This window comes from Euwallacea similis, chromosome 3 (genome assembly GCF_039881205.1).
Source record: "Euwallacea similis isolate ESF13 chromosome 3, ESF131.1, whole genome shotgun sequence".
Taxonomy (NCBI): Eukaryota; Metazoa; Arthropoda; class Insecta; order Coleoptera; family Curculionidae; genus Euwallacea; species Euwallacea similis.
The window spans coordinates 6684073-6700884 of NC_089611.1; the positions used below are offsets into that span (position 1 = coordinate 6684073).

The 16812-nt window shown below is 38.3% G+C and overlaps 2 protein-coding genes across 2 annotated transcripts; both read right to left on the reverse strand.

The window, feature by feature from the left end:
• Window positions 1-126: 126 nt before the first annotated feature.
• On the reverse strand, window positions 127-4523 carry LOC136420064 (glutamate receptor ionotropic, kainate 2-like). The gene is made up of 14 exons (XM_066406809.1): window positions 4401-4523; window positions 4212-4355; window positions 3961-4163; window positions 2965-3117; window positions 2723-2917; window positions 2417-2671; window positions 2140-2367; window positions 1881-2087; window positions 1742-1826; window positions 1410-1686; window positions 1160-1358; window positions 707-929; window positions 477-595; window positions 127-419 (listed from the first exon to the last, which is right to left on the reverse strand). The coding sequence occupies exons 1-14, from the start codon at window positions 4480-4482 to the stop codon at window positions 165-167; spliced, it is 2625 nt and encodes an 874-aa protein (XP_066262906.1). The 5' UTR covers window positions 4483-4523; the 3' UTR covers window positions 127-164.
• A 35-nt stretch (window positions 4524-4558) lies between these two features.
• On the reverse strand, window positions 4559-9879 carry LOC136419745 (uncharacterized). The gene is made up of 12 exons (XM_066406276.1): window positions 9749-9879; window positions 9464-9692; window positions 9283-9416; window positions 9083-9235; window positions 8887-9032; window positions 8413-8538; window positions 7792-8040; window positions 5567-5621; window positions 5281-5512; window positions 5096-5229; window positions 4896-5048; window positions 4559-4844 (listed from the first exon to the last, which is right to left on the reverse strand). Exons 1-12 carry the CDS (start codon window positions 9813-9815, stop codon window positions 4693-4695), a joined length of 1830 nt encoding a protein of 609 aa, XP_066262373.1. The 5' UTR covers window positions 9816-9879; the 3' UTR covers window positions 4559-4692.
• Between the last annotated feature and the right edge of the window lie 6933 nt (window positions 9880-16812).

Genomic DNA, 16812 nt, shown 5'->3' on the forward strand with positions numbered 1-16812 from the left:
GATTCTATAACTTAAGGATTTCACTAGAATACGTTTTGTTATTGTAAATAGAGAATTAATGCCAATGATTTCTGTCTGCTTCAAGGCAAAAAAAGTATCTCGATAAGAATGTGTGTAATGTGGCCAAAAGAAAAATATATCAGTTTCATAGAACGACTTAGTTTTTATTGAATTCCATCCTTTTCTTCGAATGGGGTCACTTCTTTTACATTTTTTTTGAATTGCACGAAAAAACCCATCTCCTTTTTAAGCTCGTGGACGAACGATTCCTTACGAATTTGGCATTTCTTGTATATTCGCGCCATTAATTCGAGAAAAGAGCCGAAGAACGCCAGTATTGCTCCCACGAATAAAACTAGGAACACGCCTCCTACATTCTGCAAATCTAGAGCTTTGGATTCGGACTCATCCTTTTTGGCCTAAAAGAAGATGAAAAAATGTATTAATAGGCAAAATTACAGTTGGAAAGAGCTTACAGAAGAACAAGTGCTACCACCTCTCTTCTCCTTCCACCACTTGATTTTTAGTCGGGTCAGAACACCTGTTTCTTGGAGTTTGATTACCTCAGTACTCAGATCTTTTCTATAGGGAGATTCTGCAAGGAAAATGAAATATAACAGCATCTACTTTAGCATAATTTAAATCTTCGTACAGCCAAGTTTTAAAATTTGTTAAAAACTATTTTAGCTACAATTTTCTGCTCTACCTTTCTTCATGGCAATTCCATAACCTTTATCATCCAACAACCCTCCGACTTGAGCCAAACTGCAGTGCCTTTGAATCATATATTCAATGGTAGTAGACTCCATCAAATAGGCGTAATTTTCCGTCTCAACCCTCCTCACTCCCTCGTCATTTTCTGTAGTCATTTCCTCTGGGTGTAGCTTCAAGTGACTGGAGACTTTTTGATAGACGCTTACGTTTGAGTCCTACGCGAAAAATAAAACTTTAACTACCGTGGATTTTATTATATTTTTGTTGAAAATTGTTACCGTTTAGACCAGTTGATACGCATCCGCCCGAGAAAGAATCCCGAATGACCACCGAATTTACCCGAAGCTAACCCGAAGACCTCTCATTTTTCAATCAGCCAAGATGTCAGTCAATTCGTATAGAAATTTCCGTGTAGTTTCTCTATTGGAAATCACCCAAGACTTACCCTAAAGAAATTTTCCGTTGCTCCTTGCTTCTTCGCTCCATATTTAATTTCACTTTGCCTGGCTAATTCGTCAATGTTTTTGAACGGTGTTACCAATGTTGTGACTGTGAGAAAAGCAGCCAAATTTGCAGTGTACGAAGAAACCATTATAAGTACGAAAAACCACCAAAACCCTGAGGCAGTTCGAGTGGCGATGCTTCTACATTTATTTTAAATTACTATTCATAACATTAAAGATTACTATTCATACATGGGAGCCAGTTCAGAGCCCTGCTGCAGCAACCCTCCAATGGTGAACCATAAGGAATTACGAATACTGAATTGGTTAACAAAGTATTCAGGTTCCTCTATGCAGGGATAAGGGTTGTTCCATTCTGTCGGCGAAAGCCTGCCCATGATAAAAATGGCTATTGATACCAGGATGTACGCAACCCCTAACATTAACCATACTGAAGTGGAGAAAGGTGAAGTGAACATAAATAAGCTTGGTGGAACTGGCTCAGGTTTTCTATACAAAATGCTAATTCCTTTGGAAGTTTTTGTTAGTTTACTTAACACTGATTCCATATGATCCATACCAACCTAAATTCATAAAAGGCATGGTAAAATCAACTGCTCCTTCTCTTTCTGAGGTGATGGTTAGGTCTGTAATGGCCAATTCTGCTTTCTGCACAAGGAATAGTAATGTTTTCTACTACTACTAAATTGAAATTTACCTTACTCCATCTATGATTTGTCTGATTACTCCATCCCACTGCATGCTTGAGCGGTTCAAATTCCCATTTTTGCCATCCTCCTGTACAACAAATGTATAGTTGAACCCCAAATGAATGCTCAGCTCTTGTATCACATCAATGCAGAAGCCTTCAAACCTGTCATTCCCTACTAACTGATCTGTGGTCTCTTTGAGCATGGCATAAGGAGAGGTCTTCAAAATAGTGTTCAATATGTCATGAAGAAGGATTTTATTAAGTACTTGCCAGCACTATTATAACTTTGAACGTGGTATTAAAAATATTGGTCTCTTCCTCAATGTCCTCTAATGGTTTTATATCTCTTCGACTAGTGGTCAAGACAGTAGTAGCGGTGTTCCACTGCCCCACATTGCGCAAGCCTTCTGTAGTCAGCTCCAGCAAATCCAGTTTAAAATCACTTCTAAAACCTTCTATATCGAATCTGATGTTTCTGGTAAGACCTCCAAAATTCATCTGAAAAACATGGTTCAATGCTTCATGTAAATTTCCATTAGAAACATACCCCTTTTAGTTGATTTGCGATGGTGTATCCATATTTCCAAGAATCACTGTCTCGACACGAAAGCCTTTGAGCCTCAATGCCATCGTGGGATTGAAGCAAATCTTGGAGAACTGTATAAAACATGCTTAATCCATCTATAAGCAATGCTGTGGATAAGCGCATTCTGTATTTTTCTTCTTCTGGGAGGTTCAGAGTTTTAACAATTTCGCTTTGGAAGGAGACTGCTTTGGATTCTGTTGGATCAAAGAGACGGATCTAAAACTCTTTTAATATAATTTAGTATTTAGTTTTGTTTAGTCGGTTTACTCCAGTTATATTGGCACCACCATATTGAAAAGGCTCCAGATCAATAGTACCCAAATCTAGATTAGTGATAATGTAGTGATAATGATCGTTGATGATTCCCACTTGCTGGGCCTGTTTCAAGACTTCTTCTAAGACGTCGATGGAACAGTCCAGCAGAATATTAGTGTCAGGCATCTTTTTGATGTTGCTGAGAACCTTAATTTTGCTTAGTTTAAATAGACACACTGTGGTATTTTAATTACTTCTCTATAGCTGCCATTAGAAACTTTGTCCAGCTGCCTGAATATGAAGTGGACTCCATAGGACATGTTTAACTCGAACAGAGGAGCTATTCTCACCAGGCTTTCGTTGTCCTCGAATAGTATGATCAGTCTGCTCCAGTTATAAATTCGAATCTGTAAGTTTAAGTGACGAAAAGTGTGGCATGTCCGAGTGCAGGTAATTTCGGTGATATACCGAGAATTGGAGGACTAAAGGCATACGACAAACAAGTTTTTGTTAGCTGATTAAATGTAATTATATTAGCTTTTTCAAAAAGGTTGATAAGTATTAAAAATTACAAAAAATCCTTAAAAATATCTTTGCATTTTCAGTTTCTTGATATATTGGCGGAGATTACACATTTCTTTAATTGCTGATTATCATGTCTTGGTTGGTAACATATCGGATAAATCGGATATTATCTGTGCTAATATTTGAGTGAAAGAAATTTGTAGTAAGCATATCTTGAAATTTCATCTATATAACCTCCGAAATATTAACAAAAAGCATTTCTTAAGGGCTATTCTCAAAGAGCTTTACCACTCTTCGGGATCATTTTTCTACACCTATTTCTAGGAGTTTATTTTACCCTAGGGAATTACCACAATATTATAAATTGCATATGTATTTATGCACCTTATTCAGAAACACTCTGTATGTAAGTTAAAGTATGGCAATTGTGATATGAATCGTGAAGAATCGATAGGCTAACTGACTTTTTTAAATACATTAGACAGGGTCTTAATTAGCCTTTTTAATGTAAGTTATATTGGCTTATCGAACAATAGCAATAAATACCTAAAACCCTTAAAAAATACACGTTTAAGTTCCCACTTAAGTTTCTTGATATGATGGTGGATGAAAATAATTCATATCATTAACAATTTTCCAATTTGGGCCGCTAATTCGCCGGATAAACCGGATGATTACCATGTTAATATTTTTTAACATAGTTCTTTTCATTGGTAATAGCTCACCAGATGCACGAAGAAACGGGCGAGTTCGCTGGGATGGGGGTGCAAATTGATCGCACACCGATTGCGCGCAATTTTCGGGTCGTAGTGGATTTCAATTTGCGGAATTTCCTTGTTATCGCATATCGCTTGAATGTAGTTGGAGGAGTAAATGGAGCTGGGGCCGATTATGCCCACCACCTCTCTTTCTAGCAAGGAGCAAACCGCTATCCCAGAAAAAGTTATTTATGTGAGAAAAGATTCAAATAACCTACCCCTTCTTGCCTCTAAAGTATTGTAATAAGACACATTAAACTTCTCACTTAACAGCTCCAATTGCCCTTCCGAGTTCTCCCTGTTCAATCTACTGGTGGCAATTTCAAAGGCAGCATAATGAACCGGATAACTAAACACACCACCTAATGGGCAAAACCTTAGATTTCCCCTTTAAAGTGCACACTCACCGACTCGGTACACAGTCTTAATCTCAGCTTTACAGCCGCAAATCAATAAGATCAGATAAACGAACTTCTGTGCAATGGGCATTATCGCCTATAAAAATAATGATTCAAGTGTGGACAGGTCTTAAGATTGAAGCACTGAAACCCATAAACTTGCTTTGAATTTATTTCGGAGGCGGCAATAAACCGCGGTTATTTTTAGTTTCTGGAATTGTGCCGAGGCTCTGGACTGATGTGTGTTTGAATCAGTTTATCGTTTATTTCTTGTTAAATTTATAAATTACTAACGCGGCGCTTAGGACAGGAACAGATCGTCAAAAGGGACATTCCCGAATACAGATTCTCCGACTTTGTAGGCGATTATCTTGACCAGGCCAGTGATGCCGCTGCCCAATTCGTTCAGCACGTCCTGGTCGTTCTCGTTAATGAAGTTGTTCACGGCGTCACCTGGACACTTTTTCCGTTTCAAAATTACTCAGGAAAATTTGCCATATTTACCCATTTGCTTGTTGCCGTTGAAGAGATTATCGAACCTGAAATGGGCCTTTTCGATCTTCCATTCCAGAGTGTCGTCTCGCCGAAGTTTTGCGTAGATTACCCCATCCCTCTCTTCCAAGTTGTAGGAAACGTGGTATTTCAAGTCGAAGTTCTCTGAGAAAATGCGTTAAACAGAACTCCTTCGACCGAAGCATACTCACTAATTGTGATCTCAAAGGGCCCACTCCCCTTCACGGGCAGAACCATGATCTTCCCGTCTATGTCGTAGTCCCCTATGAGGGTTGAGTTCTCCATGAACACTCTAATGTAAATCTTTTGGTTGCGGAAGTCCGTCCTACAGAAACCTTCAAGTGATAAGTGCTAACAGCCAGTAGCGTCTATCTACTCCATATCAATCAGCTTCGCAGTATCGAATCCATAGATGGACAAATCAATGAAGCTCAGCCTCAGATTGGACCCTGCGGCTGTATCGACCCTTGGGAACTTCAAGGGGAGCAAGTTGGAGAGTCGCAACTGCTTGTCCCCTTTGATCAGAGAGGGCAAAGCTTCATTTCCACGAGACACGTAGCAGTCCTTCAGATTCGGGTCTGATTTGCTGCAAGGCCTGATGTAAGGGGCTGAAAGGACACGTTTGTAAGCCGCTTTCGTTCCAGGAACATTTTGTCACTTACGTAGCAATGGGGCACTATTCACATAACTAACGAGGACTAAACCAGCCAACAAGAGCTGCATGGTCATAGGCGAGATCTCTAGCGTAGGTTCACAATCACGTTGGGAGAACTTTTACTGGACAATGCACAGGAGCTTGAATGAATTTATGCTCATCAAAAGTCATGTAATTAGTTTTTTGCTGGTTTGGTTAAAATTTCCAATACACGAGAAATAAATTTAAGATCACTTAATGGACAAGCAGGCGAAATGTTATAACTTGTAGAAATTAGTCTAGTAATTGTTAGACATGTAATGTGTTGTAAAGAACGTCTCAATAAGAAAGCAAAATTTTAAAGTAAAAAGCGTTATTTTTAGAAAATACCAAAGTTAGCCACAAAGGACAGGTGGCAAAATTACACTGAGTTTCAAAAAAAAAATGAACCACCCTGAAGGAGTAGAAGCAGAACTTTGAAATTACGTCTACATATTCACTGCATAAAAAGAAACAACTCATTACATTTGCAAGAAACAATATTTCCTGAAAGAAGAACTAATAAGGCGTTACATCTCCGCGTAGTCTTATGCATTCAGCAACTCTTCTAGGCACGAAAATTAAATGACCAATTGCATGGTCATCCCAAGCGCCCTAGAGCTGTTGGCGCAAATTCCTCTAAAGCATAGGGAGGATGAGGTGAACGACGCAGTCTTCTTTCCATCATGTCCCTAACATGTTCTATGGGGCTCAAGTCTGGCGGTTTTGGCGGCCAAGGTAAACGATTGACGTTGTTTTCTGTTAAAAAGTCTGAAGTTACGTTGGCAATATGAGGCCACGCATTATCTCGTTGGAAGACTGCTCTTGGAAGATTCTGCATCGATGGAAGAACAATAGGCTCTAAAACTGGACCGATGTAGCGCCGCGTGTTTAATGTGCCTGGAATAAATACCTAATACAGAGACAAAATGTAGAAGTTAGACTACAAGGGCGAGTGTCATTTAAAGTCTGGGCCGGAATGTGACGCAATAGAATTCTTGACCCTACAATATACGACGGCACTTTGACATTCGAAAGATACTGAAAAAAATGGACGAGAAGTAACAAATTATTTGAATAGGATTTTTCCAAATCAATGGATCGGAAACCAAGGACCTGTGAGGTGGCCTGCTAGAAGCCCTGACTTGAATCCCTTTGATTTCTTTCTGTGGGGATACCTTCACTGTTTATTCCGTGAAATTCTAAATAATATTAATGAATTACGATTAAATTTAATGAGGGAAATAACAACGCTTCCCCATCGATGTATTCAACGTGCGATGTAAAAATTATATAAACTGAGTGCAAAATATATCGAGGAAAATAGTTTTTAATTCGAACACCTTTCATAATTTTCTTTCATTATTGTAATTATTATTAATTAAAATATGTTTTAAATTGTTAATTAAATTAATATTATTATTAATATAAATAAAATCGATAACTTTTGTTATTATTGAATTAACATTTTTCAAATTTGAACACTCCAATAAAATATTCAGGTCCATATTAAAACAAGAGAACCGATGATGGTCGCCAAATGACGAAACGTCGGAAGTAAAGTCTGATTGTGCCATTTTCTCCATCAAAAATAAAAGCCCTAATAATCTCTCATTCGCTTTTCGATATTTACGGCAATAACGTCAGAAGGAACCAAAATTAGAGCTTCGGTTTTTTTCGTATATCTCGTGAACCAGTCGGAATTTTTCGGATTTTTAAACGGCACTTTATTTAGCATAAAAATACGCGACTTTATCGTGATTTCAATTTCCTCGTACCTTTAACGGTTTCCGAGATCCTCATGGTGGTCCCTTGATTTGAGACACCCTGTACGCTGATTTTCAAAAAATAAATACCAAGAGAGCACATCGCATGTATTTGAAATTTTGGTATTCCGATAAATTTGTAAAGAGGAAAAAATGATTCAAATTTCGAGAAAAAATGATTCAAATTTCGAGAAAAAAATGATTCAAATTTCGAGAAAAAATGATTCAAATTTCGAGAAAAAAATGATTCAAATTTCGAGAAAAAATGATTCAAATTTCGAGTTTATATTTTAATGCGATATGAAATTTGTCTTTACTTGTTTATCTGTAATGACCATTCTTTTCGTACCTTTCTTTAGAGGTACATGGCAATAAGGATATTATTATTCATATTACATTTAACACTTGATAGTGCAAAATGCCTCGTATTCGCCAAAATGCAGTTTACCCCCAAATTAACTCCCTTTGAAAGGGGAAGAATTGCTGGCATGCATGAAGCAAGTTTATCTATCCACCAAACTAACAAAGGTTGGGTCAAAAATGAACAGTGCCAAGAGCTTGGTCTAACAAACGGTTGGTAAATCTTCATCGTGGGAGTGGTCGTCCAAGAATGATGAACCAATGAGGAGATCGGAGTTCCGCGATAGGCGCCCCATTTGAACCCATCCCGTCTCTTGGTGCTAACTGGGTAGCCACCCTACATCGAAGAGTCTACTTTAGTACGGTTTACCGGAGAATTCAAAGTTTCGGACAAAATTCGTATCATCCTCTGCGTTGGCATCCATTAACACGAGACCACAGGGTGCAACCACCACCATTTGAAGTCCCAAGTGGAATTAGGGCGAAGAGAGGAAAGGATTTTAGTGGGTATTTGGCAGCGCCCAAGTACAGGTAAGGTCATCATTTATTCTAATTATAAAGTTTGTTGACGTTAACGGGAGTGTTTTCTCGACCATCATCCTGAATTCCGTGGCGGTATAAAATAGTACCTGAACGTTTTTCTTGAAGATTTCAACAGTAGTCGACGCTACTTTGAGGTATTTGGAAGCTGAAAATGTGTATATCTTGCCTTGACCGGCTCGATCTCCAGATTTATCCCCAATTGAGCACGTAAGGGATATAATGGGTCGGAGACTTCAACGTTTAGCTCGTCCTCCAGGGATCGGAAGTGAACTCCACGAGCAGGTGCAGCTTGCTTGGGATACAATATCATAGGGAGATATTGATAATTTAGTTTTGAGCATGCCACGTCGCTTACAGGAGTGGATTAATTTAAGAGAAGTTTTTTTACTTAATCATAAAAATTTTCTTTTGCTATTTTGATCGTTTTTATTTATCACTCAACTCAAAGCGATGCCAAAACTTCAAACGTGCACAATGTGCTCTTGGTGCTGCGGTTTTTTTGAAAATCAGTTTATATTACTGGCATATCAGAACAATACACTGATAAAGGAAATGGCTCCAGACAAAAAGAGACATTATAAGTTAGTAAGAAAATACATACACCACACCTGCTAAGGCCATCTTGGCGGGCTATTCAAGCCAAAAACATCTCCTCAAGAGCAATATTTTCTAAAAATGCATTGTAAATCTGATGGCCCATAGTTTTAATCACACTTGAGACAGTCTCTGAAAGCTCGTTCATTACATCTACGCCGTTTTCGTTCAAGAACTTGTTAACATTATCGCCTGAAACTTGAGTGTTCAGCCCAGAAGTTCGTTGAATTTAAGCCAGTTACCCATAGCCTGGTTCCCATCGAATAGATTATCGAATTGGAAGTGAACCTTCTTAAACTTCCAGTCGAGCTTATCGCTGTCGTCGATTATCGAGAACTCTTTGCCACGTTTGATCTCGATTTTGTAGAAAATCGTGTACTTGATATTTAGAGATTCTAAATGGAACGTTAGTAATCTGTCGCTACAGCTCACTAAGACTTGCCTATGGTGATATTGAAAGGTCCATCTCCTCTAACGGGCAAAACCAGGATTTGCCCATCAACCACATAGCTACCGACGAGAGTCACACGTTTGATTTCACACTCTACGAACCACGTCTGATGGTCCCAATCTATGCTGAAAACCGAGATAAAAATACCGAAATTTATGTATCTAATACTAACTCCATATCAATCAGTTTAATGGTCTCTAAGCCGAAGATGTCCACGTTGTTGAGGGTCAGTTTCAGGTTTCCCACGTTGGCCTCGATAACATCGAACTTCGCTGGAGAGAGACTTTGCAGCTTGATGCTCTTGTCCCCCTTGATTATCTGGGGCAATGCTTCATTTCCGCGCTGGATGAAGCATTCCTTCCTGTTTGGGTCGGATTTGCTGCAGGCTTTGATGTAGGAGGCTAAAATGAGAAAGCCATTAGACGATGGGACGGAATGGGGCTTGCTGGGCAGTTACGCAACGTCGCAGAGTACCCTCCGATGATACAACCGAAGAACAAGCTTAAAGTCGGTACCGAGTTCATTCTGGAAAAATTCTATGATGACCAAGTGCCGAGGCAGCTTTCTTTTATACTGGGCGGTCGGGGGGGAGGGTCGATAGCGAGTTTTTTGCACTAAATCGTGCTAAAAAATTATTAAAATTCACTCGCTAATGGCCAAGAATTACCAGGGATAATTATCGGTCAAATTGGCGATTAATTACCCTCATCAACGTACATTTTAGTGTAAAATACTGGTCGGCGTATGAAAAGCAATGAATCGCTGTTTTGCACTGAGAACTTGATGACGCAGCAGAATTGCTTGAAATCGCAAAACGTCGACGAAACTATCTTACAATTCAATCGCTTTAAAGTTTTAGTTGTTTAATGCGCACTTTTAAGGTGATCTTAAGCCGAATTGAAGCCCAGAAGGTCGCGCGCCTTGGGAGCACGCCATGGGGCAATATGGAGCGAATGGGAGAAACGCTGTGGCGCAGCTCCTGGCGGAAACTACCTTTTATTACCCAGATTTGCTAATCCACTTAAAGAAACATTAAATACCAATAATTTATAATGTATAAAACTAGCCACTGCTTATTAGGTGGTTGCTCCCGGTTTGCGCCCCTATGCAGCTTTGAGCGTGAAAAGAGCCATGAGGCTCTCCTCGGGCCTAACTAATAAAACAACAACTTTTATGTAAAATTTAACTTTAATTATCAAGGTATTATCACTAAGGGGTTATCACTTCTTCAAGAGTGATACATTCAGTCCAGTGCTCCTCTAACTTTTTTATACCATTTTTGTAGAACGATTTGTTTTTGCTTGCAAAATAGGCTTCAACTTCGGCAATCACTTCTTCATTTGAGCGAAACCTCGTCCCCATCCTTTTGAGCCGGCATTCTTTTGGCAAACAGCCGGTAGTTACTGGGGGCCAGATCTGGACTATACGGTGGATGGAACAGCAATTCGAAACTCAATTCGTTCAATTTGACCATCGTTTTCATCGACTTGTGACACGGTGCATTATCCTGGTGAAACAGCACTTTTTCCTTTTGCATGTGACGACATTTTTCTTTAGTTCTTTGGTTGGTTACTTGGTACATACGTTTCTAGATACTTATCAGATCATGGAAGTTGGGGCTGCCGCCCCCTCGGCCCATGAACATCCCTCAGCTGACGTAGCTGAGCAGCGACAATCTGAGCCTGGCAAAGACCGATTTGAAAGTGTTCGAGCTGGAGAATCTCGAGACTTTGAATTTCAGATAAGGACGTGGTAGCACGAGGTGAGCATGTGATGTGCATGATAAATTGGTTTTGAATCGTAAATTTTTCCATTCGAGCTATTTTAAGTTCTAATGATGATTTGCGGCAAAGCTGCTCGTGATTTATAGTTGCCTTAATGCGATTTGTAGGCCGAAGGCTCATTCTTCTATTTTTCTTTATTTTATTCGGGAACAACCCTCGCTCTTAAGGAGGGCCACACACGGGCAGTTCCACCGCCCATTATTGGGGCTAAACTCAACTGAGAATAAGATTCTCCTTTACCGAGAGCTAAGAACCTTGTGCGGGCTTCGGTCACAAATCTCTCACCGTTTCCGGGATCCAAGGAAAATTATTAGACAAACGAAACGTTAGAGGAAAACCGGGAAAAAGTGTGTGGGTGGTGAACATAGGAAGCATGTGAAACACTGAAAACTTCCGGTCTCACTCATTGAGAAATTGAGAAATGAGTGAATCACGCCTCCATTCTCAAAGATTGATTTGAGGTAAGTAATGGAGCGGTTGATCCCTGCACCTAATTTAATTCGCTTTTTTTAAAATTAATTTTCTGCGTTGGTGATGACCGCAAGTGCTACTTGCTACTGCTTAAGTCTCTTTTGATACCTTCAAGCTTTGTAACCACGATACTCGTCATAAAATGTCTTCAACTCGAATAACAGTTGATTACTGAAGCGCCCATGACAGGAAACGTTGGTGGTCGTACCTGATTTTTGGGCTACCCTGTATGCATGAATTTACCATAAAAAAAACCGCAAGAACAAATAAAAATCGACGTGTCCGAGGATTTCGGCCACATATGTTCGGCATCTTAGTTATATTGACCACACATAATAATAAAATGTACAAAAATTAATCTTTTTCAGTCAGATGGCATTTATAGGGTGTGGAGAAAAGTTAATAAAGATAATAATCCTCGTCACACACTTTCAACTGTAAAACATGAAGGTGGATCCCTAATGATTTGGGGCCGCATGTCCTTAAATGGAGTTGGAAATATCCATTTTATAGATGGTATTATGGATAAACATGGTTATAATGATGTTCTAAAAAAGAACGTACAACAAAATGCGCAAAAATTAGATGTGCCAAATGTTTATAGATTTCAACAGGACAACGATTCTAAGTGCACGGCTTTAATCAACACAGAATGGCTAATTTGGAATGTTCCAAAATTGTTAAAAACTCCCCCACACTCAGCAGACTTAGATCCAATTGAACACTTGTGGGCAATTAAAAAAAAACATAAGAGAAAACATCAAATTTCATCAAAAGCTGAATTAAAAAACATTGTATCACGAGAATGGAAAAAAATTGGTCCTGAAGTGTGCAAAAAATTAGTTTATTCTGTGAATAGAAGATGTCAAGCGGTCATCACAGCATCACGACGAAGTATTAATCAATTATTGTTTAATCGAAAATCGTATTTATTTTTATATTTAAATTCAAGCGTACGACCAAAAATGTTGTATGAAAATGAGGTATTTTTGTTAAATTTATTGATCAGTTTTGTTATTTATTCTTTGAAAGCTTTGTACATAAGTTCGTATATTTAAAATATATTTCTTGTTAATAATAAAAAAACAGCAAAATAAATTATTTTTTGACAGCGAAAATCGCGTATTTTCTTTAATAAATCCATGTGTAAGAACAAGATTGTTAGATACTGTAACTCATAGATATTATTGAGGAACCAGGTCTACCTGTTTACTGTGCATTCTTTCACCCGCAAGTGCTTTATCGCTTCATCTGCAAAGTAGGCGGCGACCCTGATAGGGGCCATAAAAAACAATCAAAACAAAAACAAACTCCTCTTCCTTGGTCGCCTTCGGTGCGGCGTTGCCGCTTACGTTTATTTTTACCGCTTAATTTTTTAAATAAGTTTTCAATCGCTTTTAGCGATGTTATTGTTGAATAATTTTCAGTTTTTTGTTACATGTCAAACAATCAACATCTGTCAAGTACGTTTTTTGACATTTTATTCAAATTTTAAAGCTTGACGCAGCTTTTCGGTTACCAGCTTTGACATCTTTTTTTGGCAAAAACTATTAGGTTTTCGACCTCTTTTGTAAAGAGCTTTTTTGTTCAAAATTATGTTCTTGATCGTTGGTTAAATTTACGAAAGTTATTTCCCTAACACCCTGTAGAAAAGGCCGCATGGTCATCACTTGTAGATGCGTCAAAAATTTTCTCGGAAAATACAAATCGCCAGATTTCCATGAAGAAATTACATCTTTGCTAAATGCTCATCATCGGCTAGAAGGCAACATGTCACTGAAAATTCACTTTCCACGTTCACATGTGAATTTTTCCCGGAAAATATCGGTTCAGCAAGCGATGAGCATGGAAAGCGTTCTCACCGAGTTCTAGTGGGGTTATCAAAATTAGATGGGAACCAGCAATGCTTGCAGACTATTGCTGGTGCCTTCACAGGGAAACTGCAGAATTTTATCATAAAAGAAGACCAAATCGTTCAAAGAAATACAAGTTTTCTACTGAGAAATAAAGCATTATTGATATAGTCAATGATGATCCGTTTTCACTATAAAACCTGGCGTGCGGTAAAATAGTATTTTCTAAATCCCAACTGTCATTAAGATTAGGAGTCACAATTTCATACTGTAAAACTAGTGAAAATTATGATTTTTTAAACTTTGTTGCACATTAATAAGCAACGTTGATGTCGAGGGTGGAAGGGGAGGGGCCGGGGGGTAAATTGGAGGTTTCCATTAGAGTCGGTCAGATATGAACTGGCCATGGCAACGCACCAACAAACCTGTCGTCATCGGTCATTAGAGCGGTGCGTAAAGCGCATAATTTTCAAACCAACTCCATTGTCCTTGACTGGTCATAAATTCGGGTTTTTGTTTCCGGCGAACGTCCGCGTGCTTGGGACAGATCAATTAAAGTTACCGCCCCATCGTATTGGGTAGCCATGAATCAGAATTGGACCACTTGACCCGCAAAACGTTTACCGTCTTGGATACTGATGAAGATGGCGACCACAAAATAAAGGGACATTCCATACTTTTGTAAAACTGTACTTTCCAGATCGTCAAATCGGCCATACTGTTGCTCTCTCTTTGATGCAGACGTGCCGTCTGTCCTCAAGCCCTAATAATGTTAATAATACATTACTATGTATACAGTAGTACTTATAGTATGTATGTGAAACTACGTAGCTATATAACTTACATAGTTTCCAGTGACGGCAAGATATTGTACTGAGTTTGAGCAGAGCGCCATCTACGGCAATATTTCCAAACTAGAAGATTATAGACCACACATCCATACTTCAGTTCAGTTTTTTGATGTGGTGATTAATATGCCCATAAAATCCTATTAAATTTAAAGATTTTTATCGCCCAATTCTTTGAAATGTTGAGACCCTTCATTAAGCATAAAGTTCAAGTCTCAGGATTGAAGCGACGATTTTCCATGCGCTTCAATTCTGTTGATTTTCGTGTTTATAATAATTTTTCTATTATACTGAAACCGCCGTAACAGGCCAAAACGTTAACAAAGAGCTCCTAGTGAAGGGAGAAAGTTAACCCCATTTAATCTTAACAGATTAGTATTTGTCGGAGATTTGGTAGTGTATAAGTTTTGGCATTACAGTATTAGAGTTAACAATAAAATAAAAGCGAAGAGTTATGATATAACAATATAGAAATGAACCAGTGTTGATCGAAGTTACTACTATCGTTGCCACTGGATGGCCTATTTTTGGGGAATCCCATTTTGAGCTGCGACATCTCCCGGAAACGAAGAAAGAAAGAAAAGTGCTGGAAACACGTAGTCGAGATATAGAAAGGCGTAGTGAACTCGTTAGTTTATCTTTCTATATTTTGATAATACATCAACATTTCCCAATCATGAAAAATGTTCATAATGTTGTTCCAACATGTTCAATTATTTTGATGTCATGTTGCGATTCGAGTTTTCGCTATTTAAATATGAATATTATTTTTTTGGCAGGATAGATACAGTCTCCAAGAAGATCAATACTAAGTCTTTTAGCAAGCAAATAGAGATTCTGGCTCACTGCAACATTAATGGACGAATTTTGTTCTTTCCACTAAGAAGTTCGGGGCCCCACAAATTCACGTTCAATAGGTACAATATGTAGGGTGTTCACAATAGTATCTAAAAAAAATAGAAAGCAAATCTGTGAATGATTTTAAGAAAAAAATTTATATGAGCATAGCTCCTTCTTCGCTTCTTGTCTGAAAATGCGGAGTTTTCCTAATAAGTTCGTACCGACATTAAATATTTTTATGAAAATTGAGGAGCGCAAAATAGGTACAGAATCACATGTTTTAAGGGGAAAACAAGGTTTTTAATTTCGCCAGTGGCGTCCCCATTACGGTGACCCTGAACATTGAAACGAAAAATATGATGCGCCACTGGTTTAAAAAAAAGTAATAATAATTTTCTGAATGCTCAATATTTCTGTGAAGTCTCTTGAATATTTTTATAATGTTAACCGTTTTTGTAGAAAAAAGCATTATTTTCTAACCAATATTAAAACTACATGACTAAATTAAGTACATTGCGTTACTTACGTTACTTATAAAAGGGCAATTAAATAAGGTGTTGAAAATGCCCTTCATCTGTAAGAATACATGCTTCGATCCTTTTCCGCATATTATCGCGCACTCTTTCCTTATGTATTTTTCATCGTGTTAAATCAATGAAAGAAGAAAACGGACGACACTGGTGAGATTAAAAACATTATTTACCCCTTAAACGATGTGTCTCTGCACCTATTTAACACTCCCCAATTTTCTTAAAAATATTTAATGCCGGAACGGACTTATTGGAACACCCCTGTGTTTTAGAGAGGAAGCGAAAGCGGACCCATCTTCATATGAAGATATATTCTTGAAATTATCCATAGATTTACCTCCTGAATTCTTGGCGCACCATTATAAACCCCCTGTATAATCAAAATTATTAGAAATTTAGTTTAGTTTAAAATTAAGGTCTTTGCGCAGGTATTACCACATCTTTCTATCTCTGTTCAACTTAATGCGCAAAGCCATGGTAGAAACAAGGAAAGGGTCCCGGTTAATTTTTCTTCCTTTTTATCCATTGCTTGAATGATTCTTTTGTCATGGCGAGAACGTCTCACAGATTCTTTAAGAGTTTCAAAGTTTCTCAGATTACATTTCGTTGCAGTTAATGGAAATTACAACTTTAATTTGGCTTACGAGCTAGAGAAGCGGAGCGATGGAAAGAAATACCTCAAAATCAACAATAAGTTGTCGAATTTTAAGTATGCTCTAGGCAAAGCAAAGTTTGATCTAAAGAAACTTTTTAACGCTCAACATCTGGGTAAAATGAGAGTTTTTCCGAGTGTGTAGGATTTTTTTAGGGGGTGAGATCAGTAAATTAGTTAACGACAACTGGGAGCTACTTAACGAGGAAATGAGGCACTCAATTGAGGAGGCTCTGCTCCAAACTTTGGTAGGCATCATTAAGATGTTCACAAAAAACACACCTAGGAACGACTTTGTGCTAAGCTAAGTAATAGTACTCACGATCGGCACAATTGCGCGGATTTTAGCTCAGTCACACTTGAGTCTAAGCGCGAATTTAATTGAAAGTTTTGCGTTTACTAAACAATGAATATGGAAGCATGTAAAACGATTTAAACAAGCGTTATGTTGGCAATAAAAATTTCAAAACAACTAACATTCAAATACTCTTAATGACGGTGATGCGTTGGACCAATGAGGACTTTGAGCCAATCAAATTCACG

What these genes read in the sequence shown, in the direction of transcription:
- LOC136420064 (XM_066406809.1), bottom strand. Translation starts at nt 4,482, where the DNA reads ATGCCCATTGCACAGAAGTTCGTTTATCTGATCTTATTGATTTGCGGC. An exon ending in TCAAAGTTATAATAGTGCTG is followed by an intron (nt 2,088 to 2,139) that starts GCAAGTACTTAA and finishes ACTATTTTGAAG; the next exon opens with ACCTCTCCTTATGCCATGCT. An exon ending in CATGCCTTTTATGAATTTAG is followed by an intron (nt 1,687 to 1,741) that starts GTTGGTATGGAT and finishes AAACTTCCAAAG; the next exon opens with GAATTAGCATTTTGTATAGA.
- LOC136419745 (XM_066406276.1), bottom strand. Translation starts at nt 9,815, where the DNA reads ATGAACTCGGTACCGACTTTAAGCTTGTTCTTCGGTTGTATCATCGGA. An exon ending in ACCTTTCAATATCACCATAG is followed by an intron (nt 9,236 to 9,282) that starts GCAAGTCTTAGT and finishes CGTTCCATTTAG; the next exon opens with AATCTCTAAATATCAAGTAC. An exon ending in CGATGGGAACCAGGCTATGG is followed by an intron (nt 9,033 to 9,082) that starts GTAACTGGCTTA and finishes CTCAAGTTTCAG; the next exon opens with GCGATAATGTTAACAAGTTC.